The 17,633-nt window shown below is 46.4% G+C and overlaps 1 protein-coding gene across 1 annotated transcript; it reads left to right on the top strand.

Moving 5' to 3' along the window:
- The first annotated feature begins 6,261 nt into the window (after nucleotides 1-6,261).
- SMIM42 (small integral membrane protein 42) lies at nucleotides 6,262-6,827 on the top strand. The gene is given in 2 exon segments (XM_059922680.1): nucleotides 6,262-6,313; nucleotides 6,598-6,827. Coding segments are annotated over 2 exon segments (282 nt in total).
- Nucleotides 6,828-17,633: the final 10,806 nt, after the last annotated feature.

The following is a 17,633-nucleotide window of genomic DNA, read 5'->3' as shown; positions in this document are numbered from 1 at the left end:
TGTCAAACACCTCAACACCTTCTCTTTTCTTCCCTTTGTCTGTGACTAGTTCCTTCTCATATTTTATGTAACAACGTAGATATCATCACCGCTGGGAAAAAATCCTAACAACACTGCCAAGCCTTAGGCAGGAGGCTGATCTATCACTTCCAAAGGTCCCCTTGCCTCCCTCTTAACACTTACCATGTTATGTTCTAAATGACTCTTGATAGTATATCTTCCCCATGAGACCAAGCCCTACAGGGGCTGGGACAGTGTCAGTTTTGCTCATCTTGGTCTCATAATGCCTCACACACAGATAGCACTAAATACATGAATGAAGGATTCCTAGGCTTTGGGGAAGAGTCTGTGCGATTTGAAAGAGCCTAGGGTCCTGCTGAAATGCCATTGTTCCTGCTACCTCTACGTCCCTGAGAACTGTTGTGCTCTACTCCTACTTTACATATCAGGTTATGTTGTTAGAACATCTCTGAAACATCTGAAGTGCTGTATTAGAATCTGCACTTTTATAAATTAGTTTTATTCGATCAACCTGCCCTGTAAGCATTTGCAAAGTTTGCAAGAGAGGAAATTGTGAGACAGCCAAGGATGGGGGATTACCCTAAACTTTGGCTCCATTCCTCACAAGCCCAGAATCCCTTTCCCAGTTGTTTGGAAGTTTGACTCCATCCAGTAGGAGCTCCCTTCCCACTATTTCTCTGTGATGGAATGGAAAGGATGGCTTCTCCTATGACTGCTCTGCAGCCTCTGGATGTAACATTCCTTCATTCATTTGTTCAACAAAATATTTTTAACTGACCTAGAAGGGCGGAGGGAGCTTTAATGTATGTTTGACCAGGGCCCTTCAGGCTACTGGCAACAGGATGAAGGATGAACAGCTTTCCAAAATAAGCATATTCCTATGCTTGGACACGAGGTAGAGTTCTCAGGAGCTGGAGCCACTCCTTCCTCCTCCCCTTTTCCTTCCTGTCCACGCCCCCACAATGGAGCAGAAAGGAAAAGCTGTGCCACAGGCCTATGGAAAAATGCCCCTTGGCTCTCAGAGCCCCGGCATGAAATAAGATACCGTTCTTAGGAAGCAGTTCCAGACAAAAGATCCTCCTAATGTCCCCTGTCCTGAATTGTCTACTCTCTGTTTTGAAATGGGGGCAGCATTTTGTCTGAAGAGCCAAATTCCTGGATTAACTAAAACATGAATTTATCCAGAATATCACATTTACCCATTTATCCAACAAATATATGTGGAGCAGCCTTTATATGCTAGTTGCTGGGGACACTAGAGTAAAGACACAATTCCTGCTCTCAAGGTACAATCTAGTGAGGGAAAAAAACAATTTCAGCACCAGGAACTATGACAGAGCTTTGCATCTAAGGCCTGGAGATGGTGGAGGTTAGGGAAAGCATCCCAGGGGAAATAACACTGGCTTAGCCTTAAAGTAGAAATTGACCAAGCAGGAAGGGGGAGGGGAGAGATGCAGGATTGTGGGCAGAAAAAACACCAAGTACAGAGGCCAGGAAATAACAGAAGCAAACCCTTGCTGAGCACTGTCGGACGCCACTCTAAGAGCTCAACAAGTGTTACCTCATTTGATTCTCACAACAACTGTTTGAAATACATAGTATGCCTATATGATAGATGAAGAGGTTAAGGTATAAGGTACAGATAAGGCAGGGAGAGGTGAAGTAAATGTATTGAACAAGATCACAGTTTACTTTTTCTTTTAAACAATTACTTTTATTTTTTATTTATTTATTTTTTGTTTTATCCTTTTTTTTTTTTTTTTTTTGGTTGCTCTGGGTCTTAGTTGCAGCTCATGGGCTCCTTAGTTGCGGCTCGCAGGCTCCTTAGTTGTGGTATGCGAACTCTTAGTTGTGGCCTGCATGTGGGATCTAGTACCCTGACCAGGGATCAAACCTGGGCCCCCTCTATTAGGAGCTCAGAGTCTTAACCACTGCACCACCAGGGAAGTCCCAATCACAGTTTACTTAATAAGTGATGAAGCCAAGACTCAAACCAGGAAGGAACCTGGAGGAATCAAACCCAGGCCCCCTGCATTGGGACCGCTAAGTCTTAGCCACCGGACCACCAGGGAAGTCCCAATACCATGTTCTACTTTTTTTTTTTCCTTAGGCTTCCAGACATCACCATCCAGGTCATCAGATGGTGGCCCAGCCAGTGGTAAACTCTTCCTCAACACTGTGGTGGGTGACGCAGTGGAGTTTCCCCTGGAGATACTGGAAGGAGCTCAAACTGCCTGGCCCTTTGTGACTTGTTTCTGGGCCCTGCCTCGCAAGGAACAAATGAAGGACAATTCAACCTGATGTCTTTGGCAGTTGGTTCAGAGGATGATGAGTTGCTTGGCCATTTCCTGCAAGTCAGCAACATAACTGGGGAACATAAAGGAAACCACCAGGTCCAGAGCTTTATCAATACAGTGAGTTAGTGTAACCAATCCAACCACAGCCCCAGGTGAAGCATCAGACTAGAGAAGGAGAAAAGAGTAGAAAAGATAAGAGATTGAGAAGCCCAGTCTGATTCAGGAGATAAGACCAATATGCCTGAAACAAGGAATTATAAAAGACACAGAAAAGAATGCTAATGGATGTGGGATTTCTTTTGGGAGGGATGAAAATATTCTCAAATTATATTGTGATGATGTTTGAAGAACCCTGTGAATTTACAAGAAAAAGAACAAAACAAAACACTGAACTGTACATTTTGTTTTGGTTTTTTTTGGCCACGCCACACAACTCGTGGGATCTCTGTTCCCTGACCAGCGATTGAACCCGGGCCATGGCAGTGAAAGTCCAGAATCCTAACCACTAGGCCACCAGGGAACTCCCCTGAACTATATACTTTAAATGGGTAAATTGTACAGCATGTGAATTATACCTCAATAAAAGATGTTTAATTTTTTTTAAAAAAAGACACAGTTGTAGTGGACTAGGAGAGGAGAAACCAGAATCCCAGTCCTTTACTTATTGTGCCAATAACTATGTGACCTTGGTCACTTTCCTTCTTCAAGCCTCAGCTTCCTCACCTGTTAGATGAAGGAGTTGGACTAGATGACCTGTGAGGTTCCTGTATTAGTTTCCTGGAGCTGTTGTATCAAATTACCACAAACTGAAAACAACAGAAAGGGGACTTCCCTGGTGGCGCAGTGGTTGAGAATCTGCCTGCCAATGCAGGGGACACGGGTTCGAGCCCTGGTCTGGGAAGATCCCACATGCTGCGGAGCAACTAAGCCTGTGCACCACAACTACTGAACCTGTGCTCTAGAGCCCATGAGCCACAACTACTGAGCCCGCACGCCACAACTACTGAAGCCCGCGTGCCTAGAGCCCGTGCTCCACAGCAAGAGAAGCCGCTGCAGTGAGAAGCCCGTGTACCCCAACGAAGAATAGCCCCTGCTCGCCGCAACTAGAGGAAGACTGCCCGCAGCAAGGAAGACCCAATGCAGCCAATAAATAAATAATTTTTAAAAAATAAATAAATTAAAATAAAACAACAGAAAGTTATTCTCTCACAGTTCTGGAAGCCATAAGGCTGAAATCAAGGTATTGTCAATATCACACTCCCTCCAGAGACTCTAGGGGAGAATCCATTCCCTGTCTTTTCCAGGTTTGTTCTTAGGCTTGTGGCTTCATCTCTGTCTGCTCTGTCTTTCCACATGGATAATCTAGGATAAACCCCTCCTCTCAAGATCCTTAATTAAATCACATCTTTTGCCATATAATGTAGCATCCACATGTTTCAGGGAATTGACATAGATATCTTGGGGGGAGGGCAGTAATTCATATACAGATCTTTGCAAGTTTATAGAAGAGTTGAGAGAACCAACTTGAGAAAATTTGAACTGCCTTATAGTCTCTAGACACCCCCGCCTTCTTCACTTCACTTCCATCCTAGTTCACATTTAAAATAACTTCCATTTGTATGGAATTTTATGGTTTGAAAAGTTATTATGCATTTATCAGCTCATTGCAGTCGCATAAAAACCTGTAAATTTGTTATTATCACTATAATTTCATTTCCAATGAGAAAATGGAGGCTGAGAGAGATTAAGTGACCTAACCAAGGTCACACATGCCGGAAAGTACCAGTGCTAGACTCTAGTCTTAGTCCTTGCCCTCCAAATCCTTTGGTACCCATTCTGCCGTCACCTGCCTGAATCATGGTATAGCATCAGGAGTTTCCAGACCAGGATGGGGTAGAGGCACCTGGAGTAAATTCAGTTCTCCCTATTCCTCCTGCTAAGCACAGCTGAAAACCCTGGACAGTTTATATAAAACCAACATAAGAAGATCTGAAAGGTGGGAAGAAAAAGGCAGACTGACTAGGGTTCTTGGAACCCAAAGCTCGACATAACAGTGAGTTCCCTGGGTTTTCATTTTGCCTCATATATATCATGGACTGGGTGCTGGAGAAGCAACCCAGAAATGCCAGTGGGCACAGACAAAATGAAGTCCCAAGGGCTTCCCTGGTGGCGCAGTGGTTGAGAATCTGCCTGCCAATGCAGGAGACACGGGTTCGAGCCCTGGTCTGGGAAGATCCCACATGCCGCGGAGCAGTTGGGCCCGTGAGCCACAACTACTGAGCCTGCGCGTCTGGAGCCTGTGCTCCGCAACAAGAGAGGCCACGATAGTGAGAGGCCCGCGCACCGCGATGAAGAGTGGCCCCCGCTTGCCGCAACTAGAGAAAGCCCTCGCACAGAAACGAAGACCCAACACAGCCAAAAATAAAAACTAATTAATTAATTAAAAAAAAAAATGAAGTCCCAAGAAAAGCCTGCTTGCTTTCTCTAGCCAAAGGACTAGGAAAAAGGCAATCCAGCAAGACTGAAAACCTTTGGATGATAGCTGCCTGACTCCAGCCGAACACCATGGAAAAAAATCATGGTCCTACCTCCAACCCTACAGGGAGGTGGAGACCCTAGACTTCCACCTTTGTCCAGTTGTAATGAGGTACCATTCCCCATTCCCCATTGCCCTCACCAGGGTAATATCAGAGAAGATAGAGTGGGGAGCCAACCTTTCATTCCTGCCCAGAGGTAGTGAGTTCCCCATTCCGAGGTAATGACACCCCTCCCCCTCCCCCTCCCTACCAGAGTGTCAGAGGAGGCCACCTAGGGAGTCTGAAATCCTATATGCACCCCGAAATGAGGAGTTACCTCTCCCCTCTACTCTGGGTGGACAAAGGAGGCTGAGTGGAGAACCTGGACCTTCACTCCTGCCTGACATTCGTGAGGTGATGCCCCTTACCCACAACTGGCATGATGTCAGAGGAATCCTGCTAAAACAGAAGATTTAAATAAGATCCAGAGTCTCATAACAACCAAAATGTCCAGCAGGCAATCAAGATCGTAAATCATACCAAGAAGCAGGAAAACCTCATCTCAAATTTAAAAAGACAATCGGCATATGCCCATACCAAGATGATACAGATATTGGAATTATCTGACAAGGATTTTGAAGAATCATAAAAACGTCTCAACAAACAATTATGAATACACTTGAAACAAATTAAAAAATAGAAAATCTCAGTGAAATAACGGAAGATAGAAAGAAGAACTAAATGGAAATTTTAGAACTGAAAAATATAATTACCAAAATTAAAAACTCAATGGATAAGCTCAACAGCAGAATGGAAGGGATGGAGGAAAAGAATCAGTGAACTTGAAGATCAAACAATATAAATGACCCAAGTTGAAAAACAGTAATTTGGGTAAATACAATAGACTTTCCTTCTCCTCTTGTTTTCTAAATTATGTTTGAAAATTAAAGCAAAAAGCATAATATTGTCTAAATGGTAATTTCAATGTATGTAGAAGGAATATTTAATAAAATTATATTATAAATGGAGGAGGTAAAGGGACTTAAAGGGAGGTGAGTTTCTACAAGTGTCTCCCACTGACAGAATGTGAACAATAGTTCTTCATGATGATGGAATCATTCAGTGTCTCGATTTCAGCATGGTTACCAGAATTTACTTGTATGATAAAATGCCGTATAACTATATGCACACATTTGTTTCAGTGTCCATCTACTGGTTTTGATTTTGTACTGTAGTTACACAAGATTAGCCACTGGGGGACACTGGGTGAAGGATACATGGAACTTCTCTGTATTATCTTTGTAGCTTCCTATATATGTAAAATAACTTCAAAATGAAAATAAATTTTTAATAAATAAATAAAAGAGGATTGAAGGGACAACTTCTCAGGCAATTAGGGAACTCTCTTTTCAATCTGGAGGCCAGACATGAAGGGAGGTGGTGCCCAGAAGATGGAAGTTTCTGGACTGGAACCTTCAGGTCAGACCCTAACCTTATCCTCAAGTGACATCACAAAGCCTCAGAAGCCCCGCCTACCACTCAGAGGTTTTGCCAATTGAACTATCATCTCAGGACTGTATTTGCATTGGAAGCAGTTGAGCAAACTACTCTGCCTGCTAAGTTACATTGGAAGGAAAATGACCCCATGTGAGCAAGAAGATCAATAGTTTGATGCTCATTCCTAGGCTATTACAAAGAGCAAGACCAATTCTCTTGGTGTTTTCTTGGTTGTGTGGGCAGTCTGCTTCTACCATATATCTCAGCTCTCTTTGAGAAATCTATTTCTTCCCCGCAACTTCCAGCCTTCTTATGGGACAAGGGTACACTCACCACTGCCATATCTGATCCTGCTTACCTAGTAAAAGTTCTCTTCTTCATTTCTCTCCTGATGACTCTGGCCACTCTACTCATCCTGGTCTGGAAAGTAACCTAAGACAAAGGCAACAAGAACAGAGAACCAGACCAAAGAAAGGAGGCAACACTGCTGGCATGAAGGTCTGTGGTTCTTGGTGGAGACTCCATTGAGGTGAAGACCTGGAGGCCCCAAAGGCAAGAGGTAGAGCCTGGGAAGGAAGAGCTGCTTTAGCCACCCTACCCCGCAATGCCAGAAGCTCCCCCCAGGCCTCATTTCCCTCCTCCACCACCACCTCCGTTATAATTCACACTCATCCTGTTGCTCTTTGGCTTCTCCAGCCTCCTGAATTTAAATGTCTTCCCTCTGTGGAATCTTCCAGACTGAAACTATAAATGGCTCTTGATTTCTGCATGAACAGAGGAAAGGACCAAACTCACGGAGAACTGAAAATTGATTACCAAGTTCAAATTTTCCTTTTTATATTAGGTATGTGTTGACTCCTGGATATTGAAATTATTGGGAGCTCACAGCATCTCCAACTCAACAATAAAACCATACTGGAAGCTCAGTTCCAGAAGATCCTCTAAAGGGAAACAGCTCACCTACTCTGAATTCTAAGTAAAATTCTCCCTCTTCCTCACCTAATTCTGGAAACAAAGAGTATTTCCTCTTAAAAAAAGATTTGAAGCACCAAGTACTTTTCTCTCTTCTTCTCCATCCTCCAACTTTGTGGGTTGGTAAATTTTAAAGACAGCATATTCTAAAACCATAATTTTGTTTGATTTTTAAGATCTTTTCTGAGTTTGGAACACATTAACTTCTTTTTCAAATGAAATCCAAACTAAAGCCACAGTGTTTTGAAAATCCATGCCCTCATCCAATTAGCCTTGGGTTACCCTGTGAAGCATTTGACATTTGCCTAGAAGGAATTTGTATTTTTCTAGGAGAAGAACCTCTATGTCCAACCCTACTGTTAACCCTTCCTCTTGGAAGCATCCTATCAGGTGGCCCCTTGTCTCTTCCCTCACATGCATTTGACTCTGGAGTCTTGAGCCAAGAGCCCCTCCTTCAGAAGCTTTACTCATTGCTTAGAATCATGGGACTGTGTCTGTCCATGCCTCTCTAAAGATAAGTCCCCCCCACCCCCGCTTTCTGGGCTGTGTACTCTGAATCTCAAGCCATGGGTCATTCATTCCCTTCCACTTTAACCCATAGAAATTAAGGAGCTTCATCATTTGGTGCTAAGGAAAGGTTAGTATTGCTACCAGACCCAAGGGGAGCCCACCTGCCCCTCCAGTACCTGGTGGTGGTGGTGTTTGTTTTGGTGGTTGACCAGCTTTAGCAGAGACTGATTACAAGTGGCCTGCAATGGGACCCAAAGCCTCGTGGCCAAGGAAGACGTATCCCTCTCCCCTCTGGTAGAGTGGACTCCTTTATCAGAGAGACTAGCCTTCCCTTCAAGTTGACTGTCACACTTTTTCTCAGTCCAGCATGCCTGCTTGGGAAGTAGGCAGGGGTGGGGTGTGGTGGAGTGGAGTGGAGTGGAAAATGAGTGTGTGGGGTTCCCATGCATCTTCTTTTGAGGAGGGGGCAGCCCAGAAAAGATCTGTCATGCCTCAGAGTTGGCAGAAAGATCCTCACCACTCCTAACACTCTCCAGATCTTTCTTTCCTATCCTGCAAATGCCTCTGTTCATCCATCAAATGGTTATTGAGGCTTTGCTTTGTATCAGGCTCTGTCCCGGGTGCTAGGGATACGACAGAAAGGGGCCGCATCTCCTACAGCCCACACAGCACAGTGAGAGATATATGCTAACGAACTAATCACATGGATGAATGCTTCATTATCAACTGAGAACAGTACTCTGAAAAGAATTAGGCTTCATGAGAGCGTGTACCAAGGGAAGCTGACTGGGGAAGGCTTACCTGAGGAAGTCACGCCTGGGCTGAGAGCTGAGAAGTGAGTGGAAGTTAGACACGGGGATGGTGGGGGTGGAGGGGTGTGGTCTTCTAGACTAGCGGCCCCCAACCTTTTTGGCACCAGGGACTGGTTTCACAGAAGACAATTTTTCCACGGACCAGGGGTGGGGGTGCCAGGGGAGAGATGGTTTCGGGATGATTCAAGCATATTACATTTATTGTGCACTTTATTTCTATTATTATTACGTTGTAATATATAATGAAGTAATTATACAACTCACCATAATGCAGAATCAGTGGGAGCCCTGAGCTTGTTTTCACTTGTCACTCACTGATAGGGTTTTGATATGAGTCAGCAAGCAATTGATTTATTATGGTCTCTGTGCAGTCAAACCTCTCTGCTAATGATAATCTGTATTTGCAGCTGTTCCCCTGTGCTAGCATCACCGCCTCAGCTCCACCTCAGATCATCAGGCATTAGATTCTCATAAGGAGCACGCAGCCTAGATCCCTAGATCCACCGCATGCACAGTTCACAGTAGGGTTTGCGCTCCTATGAGAATCTAATGCCACCGCTGATCTGATGGGAAGCGGAGCTCAGGAGGTAATGCGAGCGATGGGGAGCGGCTGTAAATACAGATGAAGCTTCACTCGCTCACCCGCCACTCACCTCCTGCTGTGCAGCCTGGTTCCTAACAGACCACAGACTGGTACTGGTCCATGGCCCAGGGGTTGGGGACCCCTGTTCAAGAGAGCAGCATGTGCAAAGCCCTGTAAGGGGAGGATTCTGTTGTATTAGTGGGCTAGAAAGATGGTGGTTCTGGAGTGCGAGAATGGAACCATATAGAGCTGGAGATGTCTGTGGGACTGGATCTCACAACACCCCAGTGGGCAATACCAATTGGGATGACTGTGGAGTGGGTGGGGATGGTGGAGTGGGGGCAGTCCTCTACGGTTCCTTAATTTAACAGCCTTGTGCCTGATTACCAGACTCCTGGGCCAGTCACTCCATGCTACCCAGGGACTCTAAGTTACCCTCCTCTCCTTTTCTTCTGTCCTCCAGGATCTCCTCGCTCCTCCAACTCCTCACGCACACAAATCTCCTCAGTTTTATCCTTACTGGGAACTTACTAACAAATCAGCCAGACTGCATTGTAAGGTATGGCCACCTGATGGCAGCAGAGGGTCAGCAAACCTGGTCCCTGCAGCAACCACCAGACAGGGGGATCCTCTCTCCTTCACACTCTTAGAGTTGGGGAGTTTGTCCCCAGCAGACGACAATCAGGTTATCCACGATAATGGGAAGCTCTTATCCAGAAGATCTCCAGAGCTGCAAATTTCATCATTATTGATCATCAATCATACGCTGGTTCTTAACATTATCTCTGTTCTGCTTAACTACCCTATGAAAAGGGCATTATGCACGCAGGTGGGAAGTTGAGTGAGGCTCAGAGACTCAGAGAGGCTGACTCTCTGTTCAAGTCTCACAGAAAAGACAGCTTATTTTTCCTCTGCCTTGCTGCCTCCTGTGTTCACGGAGGAGTAAGACATCTCTTGCTTTGAGGCAGCTCTTCTTTCCCTATCAGAAGTCTCTTTGCTCTAAAATGCCATTAGCCCGAGTTAGTATTGTGCCCTGCATTCTCCTGTGTTGCCTCCTCCTCTGTTTTCTCCCCAGAACCTTCAGAGAGGTCTGTCTGCAGCTCCATGTCCTGCACTTGTAGGGATGAAACCAACAAGTACCAACCACCATAACACATCCAGTGGGTAATGGGGACCAAAGGGAAAAGGCAGTGGAAAAGGATAAGATGCTGCTCCCTTTTTCAAGAAGCTTCTGGGCCAGATGTGGCTGAGGGCTTCCCCAATCTCAGTGCCAGGTGGTTTCTGAGAAAGGCCAAGGGTGGATACTAATGGAATGCTCTATGCATTCTGACACCTGGGGAGCCCCTGTGGGCTAGCTCGATGGGGTGGGGGGGTGCTTCCTGAAACAGGGGAAATATTAGGAGAATGTATGGCTTGGATTTAGGAGTGGGAGGGAGCATGTGACAGACATAAGTGGCAGTGAGCCAGACACACGATGCATGTAGGGAAACAATGGGAAATCAGGTCAAGAAAAGAGTACTAGCCAATGGGAAAGGGCCTTGAATGCCAGATGAGGGTGATAGATTTCAACTAAGAGGGACCCAGGGAAGGTTTCTGACGAGGGGAGTGACAAGTGAAATAAACATTAAACAAGATTAATCGGGTATAGTCAATGTGTAAGACAAATGGGAGAAGGGAGAGACTGAGTCAGAAGACCAGTTAAAATGCCAGTTGAATAACAAACTTACCAAAGTTCCTGATAATTTACTGTTTCCGTGACTTTGCCCATTCTTTTCCTTCCACTTGAAATGTCCATTCGTAAACCTTTCTCTGCTCAATCATTTTTTAAGGCGGGGTATGAAGAAGGAGGGTGAGTGGAATTCAGAGGAGTGCATCCTCAAAACTTTTGTCTAAAAACAGGCCAAAGGGATGGGGACCTCTGCCCATACCCATTCTCCTGGCCCTGAGGGCTGAGTGACTGTGTCAGGGGCTGAAACGGATGATGCCACAAGCTGGGGGTGGGGTGAGACATCTGTATCCTCGGAAAAGTTTAGACTCACAGAGCTGTCTTCTCAAGAGGATGTGAGGAGACCCCCACTGGTCTTTCTCGGTTCCTTTAGATGCTCTAACTGTTCCAGTCCACTGAATCTCAAACACTGTGGATTCCCTAAGCTGGCAGCAGCCTGCGAATCAGAGCTGCCCAGAGCTGCCACGGTCCAGACAGAATCATGAAGCGTCAGCCCCAGAAGGGCCTTAGGCCATCCAGAATCCCACTTTCTTTTACAGAGGAGGCCCCTGGTGCCCAAAGGTAAATGAGGGAGGCAGTGAGTGTGAAAGATTGGCCAGAGGATGTACTGTGAGAGCAGACAAGCCCGGTGTGAAATCCTAGCTGCGCCACTTCACACTAGCTATGCACCCGCAGGCAAATTATTTAAGCCAGTGGCTCTTAAAGTATGGTCCTGGGATCCCTGGGGGTCCCCCAAGACCCTTTCTGGGCATCCGCGAGATTGAAACTATTTTCATAAAAACAGTAAATTATTACTTTCCTTTTTCACTCTCATTCCCTCATGAATTTTTGAGAGGTTACATGACATGTCTCCTAATAAGTCAAGTGTTAAAGAGATTTGCAAAAATATGAAACAATGCTATTCTTCCTTCTTTCAAAAATAAGTTTATTATTGTTATTTTTATGAATTAATAGGTTCTTTTTAAAGTTCAGTGTTAATTTCTAATATGGTAAACATGGATAATATAACCCACATAAAGAAAAGCTCCTTCAAGTTCTCCAAACTTTTTTTCTTTTTTAAATATTTGGTTGCACCAGGTCTTAGTTGTAGTAGGCGGACTCCTTAGTTGTGGCTCCAGGGTTCCTTAGTTGTAGCTCACCAGCTCCTTAGTTGCAGCACACGGGCTCCTTAGTTGCAGCAAGCTGGCTCCTTAGTTGTGGCATGCGAACTCTTAGTTGCGGCATGCACGTGGGATCTAGTTCCCTGACCAGGGATCAAACCCAGGCCCCCTGCATTGGGAGAGCAGAGTCCTAGCCAATGCGCCACCAAGGAAGTCCCCTCCATACTTCTTAAGAGTGTAACAGGATAATGAAACTAAAAAGTTTGAGAAACAGTGATTTAAGCTCTCTAGGTCTCCATTTCCTTATCTGCAAAATGGGCATATAACATCTCACAGGATAGTTTGAGACTTAAAAAAAAAGGTACTTCAGATAAAATGCAAAATGCCTGCTCAAGATTTCACGGTATTGTGTTTCTTGAACAATGGCCTCTCCAGCCTCACCTCAGGGCTGTTCTTGGCTTTCTCTAGGGGTTCAGAGAGCCAAAAGTCTGGGGTCTGGGGGATGAAGCATTGTGTAGTATGAGGATGCTTTGCTGCTGGAAGCCAATGTCTGCATGCACAAAGTCCCCATCTGTGCCTGAGGCAGATCCCCGCATCAAGGTCACCAACCAGAGTGACAATTCTACTACATTGCCTTGTGCCACTGTGAGGGCGCAGAAACGTTTGTGCACTTGTAGTTCACCACTGTCACCACTTGAGGGGAGCATGCCCCCACAAGTAGAACAGCACTGCCAGCTCAAGACAAAAAATAAGCTTGGCGCTTCAAGAACAGAAAAAGTCACTTCAGAGAGTGTCTCACTGAAGCCTCCGTGACATTCCCCATCAACGAGTAAGTAAGGGCAGCCGACCGACCTGGCAACAAGAATGATAAACCAAGAATAGGAGAAACAACCGTGAAGAGTGCCAGTTACCAGTTTTCCTTTGAGTAAGGATTTCAACGTTGTATTACCTCCCCAGGTCCTTTTTATCACTGCTGTCTCCACCCTCCAATGAGTTTGTCTCAATGACAATGAAAGCAAATGCTGGAAGGAGTTATAAGATGGATTCCTGGACGCACTCAGCCACTAAATCCTTGTATAAGTAAACCTCAGTTTCCTCATCAGTAAAGTTGAAAAAAATATACCCATCTCATAAGATTATGAGGCTCTAAGGAGAAAGATGTAAAGAATCGTTGTGAAGTCTGAGGTGCTGTAAGCCCTTTAATAATGTATCTTAGACAGGAAAAGCCAAATAGGTAAATCCTGTGATATATACAAATAGAGATATGTAAATCTTTTTAAATGTGTGCCCCAAAAATATATATTCCTGGTTTGGGTCAGAAAGGCCCAGTGACTGAGCAAGATCAAGTTCCTTAGAGTTTTCTGGGGCTGCTGATTTAATTAAAGCTCCATCCAAATAAGATGGCTCTAGAAGACAACCATACAAATATGACCTGGGAAGAAGAGTACTTTCCCGTTAATAATAATTAACACCGATAAAACACTTTAGAGATTACAAAGCAGTTTTGCCTTACATTCTCCCCCCACCGCCCCACCTCCTCCTGAGAACGGAGAGGAAGACGCTCTCATTAGTCTTCGTTCACAGTTGAGAAAACAGGCACAAAGAAGTGAAGTAATTTGCTCAAGGTCTCATGGCAAATCAGGGGTACAGCCAGACGCTCTGAATCCAAGGTTTGCATTCTTTCCATGGTGCAGCCCCAGGAGACTGGGGCAGTGAAGGAATCCCCTCCGTTTCAAATCCCAAGGATGTTATGTGGGCAGCTTCATCGCCAAAGGCCTTGCATGGCCCCATTTATCCAGCCTGAGGGCTCCCAGCCCCCACTTCCTCACCCTCCAGTAAATGCCAGCTGCTTTTTCTGGTCCCACCTGAATGGCAAAGTGGCCTTTTCCTTCAGCTTGAAGGAGCTGGCACCACTGCTCTGAGCCCAGCTCCCTCCTGCCACCCAGCCCAGACCCTCCCGTTTCCTGACAGCTGTGCAGCAGTGAGCCACGTGGTAGCTGAGGGTACAGTGCAGGGCCGAGGGGTGAGGGGAGCAGAGCCCAACAGAGGGGAGCTGTGTTTACCTCAACGGCAGAGGGCAGAGGAAAAAGGGGCCATGGTGAGGTGGAGACCGCCTAGGAGCAGAGTCAGGGGCACTGAAGAGTTTGAGCTAACTTCCGTGGCTCACTCCTTAGGGCTCTCAGGCAGGTCCCTGAAACACGCTGGTCCTTGGTTGCTTCATTCATAGACACACCTTGAATATTCCAGAAAGTCCTGGGTGACCCAAGCCAAAGGAAGGCCCAAGTACTGTCAAACCTCTCTGTCTGAAGGAAGGTTTTATTTGATCTCCCTAGTTGTCTACCCCTAAATTGCACTTTTAATCCATACTAACATGTATGTCAGCCAATTGCTACCACTCTTAACTTGGAATCCATGGTTAGATTTATGGGGGGGTCTGGGAACTTGAATTGGGGAAAAAGATACATTGTCACGAACCGCTAAGTGAATTTAGTATTCCTCTACAAGCCCCAGTAAGATTAGCAATACCTGTGTTTCTGTCACTAATAGAAATCAAGATGCTTTCATATTCTATCAGTTGCCGCAGATCTGGTTTTTGTTTTTTATTTTATTTTATTTATTTTTGGCTGTGTTGGGTCTTCTTTTTCTACGTGAGGGCTTCTCCTAGTTGCGGCGAGCAGGGGCCACTCTTCATTGTGGTGTGCGGGCCTCTCACTGTCGCGGCCTCTCTTGTGGCGGAGCACAGGCTCCAGACGCGCAGGCTCAGTAGTTGTGGCTCACGGGCCTAGTTGCTCCGTGGCATGTGGGATCTTCCCAGACCAGGGCTCAAACCTGTGTCCCCTGCATTGGCAGGCAGACTCTCAACCACTGCACCACCAGGGAAGCCCCCGCAGATCTCTTGAAATATCATTTACACTCATCACCACCTGGAAATTATGGTAGTTATTAGATCTGCTGCTAGATCTGGTTATTGAATGCATTGTTAAAGTAGGTGGTAGATTACTATGTCACAAATTTAGTTTTTTTGACTCTTTCAATAACAGTATTTCAGTATAATTGGCTTCCTTTGTAATCCTACATATTTCAGCATATGCATTTGGGAACATTGTGAGGAGGGGCCCAAAGACTTCACCAAACTGCCAGAGGGGTCCTGCGCACAGAAAGGATCAGGACCCCTGACCCAAAATGTTCCTCTGAGTCCTCAAGGATGTCTGTGTCCAACCAGGCTCACAGCACTGAGCTCCCTGCGTATGGAGGGACACTGAAGAGAGGGCAGAGGGTGAGGTACCTCGTTTCTCCAGCCCCTACAAATACCAAGACTTGCTATCTTTAACTGTCACAGGGATTCAGAGAAGATGATCATATTATGCATATTTTAAAGAGGAAGTAACAAGAGCCCACCCCCTGCTCCTCTGCCTTCAAGAGCTAGAGCTCCACAGAGCCCCACCCCATAACAGTGAAGAGCCGGGCCTCAAGTCAGGCACAACCAGCTGTGTGACTGAGGGCAGATCGCTCGACTTCTCTGAGTCTCCGAGTCCTCATCTCCACAGTGCGGATAAAAACCCCTGTTCCACGGGGTTTCCTTGTGGAGTTCCATGAAACAACGTGTGTAAAGAGCTTAGCATGGTGCCTGGGTCCAATGGCCCTACGTACAGTGGCTGCCATCACTGTTACAGAGAAGAGACTCAGTCACTGCACTGTGCTTGCCTTACAGTCCATTTTAGAAATTACAGGCAACCTTAAGGCCTCTCTCCCACCTCCAACTCCTCTCATCAGAAATGGCCAAAAATGTGTTTTTCTTTCTTTCTCGGCAACCACGACTTCTTAGAGGCCAAATGGATCTCCCCCTTCTCGCCAGCAAGGAACTCAGGCTGAAAGATGAAAGCTAACGTGTCAGGGCCGGGAGGAGGGAGGATGGGCGTCCGGCCGGCCGGGGCAGCAGTGCGGGTATCAGCAGTCCTGGACTTGCCTGAGCAGAGCTTTTCTCCCAGAGCTGAGCCCACTGGGGGCGGAGGGCAAGATCGTGCCATCCGTGTCTCCGTGTGTATGTAATTTATTTTATTGCACGGTTGGGGGAAGGTGGCTGACGCTTCACAAGCTGTACCTGACAGATAATTACAGAAAGACAAATTGTGCCCTGCCTTACCCTTCTCCCGGTAAGGGTCTCCAGACTCTGCGTATGGTGGAGGGGAGGAGGGTGCAGGGGTGCATGGAGGAGTGGGAGGGGGTGATGCTGAGCCCGGCTGCCCCATTACTCATCCACAGCTGGGAGGACAGTGGAGCCAGGAGGGACTGCGGTGGGCTCTGGCTGAAGCGCAAAGGCTTTTCTGGACTGTGTTGTGGCTCTCTTAGACGATGGCAGACGAAGGGAGAGTCAGTGCCCTCCCGGTGCCTGGTCCAAAGCTAGTTGCTCTATGGGAAGCCACAGGCCAGACCCCCAGGGGCCGTGCGGACCAGACACAGGGTGCTCTGCTGCGCCCCCTGGAGGAGAAGACGCCCACAGCCTGGAGGGGCCTCATCTGGCTCCCCTGGTTCCGTTCTGGGAGCTGATGAGAATTCCAGTTTCTCACGGGGGTGTCTCCGCATCTCCCAGGTTCCTGCCCGCATTCTCCCCACTCCCACTCCCACTATCTTCCCCTTTTTCCTTCCCCTTCCAATTAAAACCGTTTCTATTGCATGACAGGATTTTTTTTTTTAATTTATTTATTTATGGCTGTGTTGGTATTGAGGTGCGCGGGCTTCTCACTGCGGTGACTTCCCTTCTTGCGGTGCACGGGCTTCAGTAGTTGTGGCTCGCGGGCTCTAGAGCGTAGGCTCAGTAGTTGTGGCACACGGGCTTAGTTGCTCCGCGGCATGTGGGATCTTCCCAGACCAGGGATCGAACCTGTGTCTCCTGCATTGGCAGGCGGACTCTTAACCACTGCGCCACCAAGGAGGTCCCGGATTTTTTTTTTTTAACATTCACAGGAGAAAACGTGGAAGACAATGTATATAGCCTACGAACTTCCTACACTTTTTTCAAAAAATTAACATGGTAGTGATTTTCACTGTAATCTTGAATTTATAATTATTTTATGTTGACCAGGATGGAAGCTCATAAATCAAACCTATGATGATGTTAAGCTTTTCTTTCCTTTCTTTTTTTTTTAAAGAAAGAAAAACAGACTGCTCAAGCCCAGGGAAACTACGAATTTAGTTTTAAATTCTCTTCCCAAAGCTGAGAGAGAGCCTTGACTCCCTCGTCAATAAAATTGAAAAAAATATTGTCTTCCTTGGAGGGGTCTTGCTTGGTGCAAGGCACGCTGCTTGGTTCAGTTATTTATTCATGGAGCATCTGCTGAGCACCAATGGAAGGTGTGGCACTGGGTGTGACATAGTTTGGTCTGTATCACCAAAGAGCAGAGCAGAATATGTGAGCGTCCTCCGGGCGGCCCACCAAGGCAGAGTGATTGACTTCCTCCGCTGAGGGGCAGGGAGAGCCCTAGTGAGGAGGCTTCCGTGACCAATAATTCTCTCCTGGGCCACGTTCTTTAGCACTGAGCTCGGCCTCGGCCCCTCAAAACAGATTGCTACCTGCCACACTCCTCCTCTCACTGTATCT

This window comes from Balaenoptera ricei, chromosome 1, assembly GCF_028023285.1.
Source record: "Balaenoptera ricei isolate mBalRic1 chromosome 1, mBalRic1.hap2, whole genome shotgun sequence".
Taxonomy (NCBI): Eukaryota; Metazoa; Chordata; class Mammalia; order Artiodactyla; family Balaenopteridae; genus Balaenoptera; species Balaenoptera ricei.
This window is presented reverse-complemented; position numbering and strand designations above follow the sequence as displayed.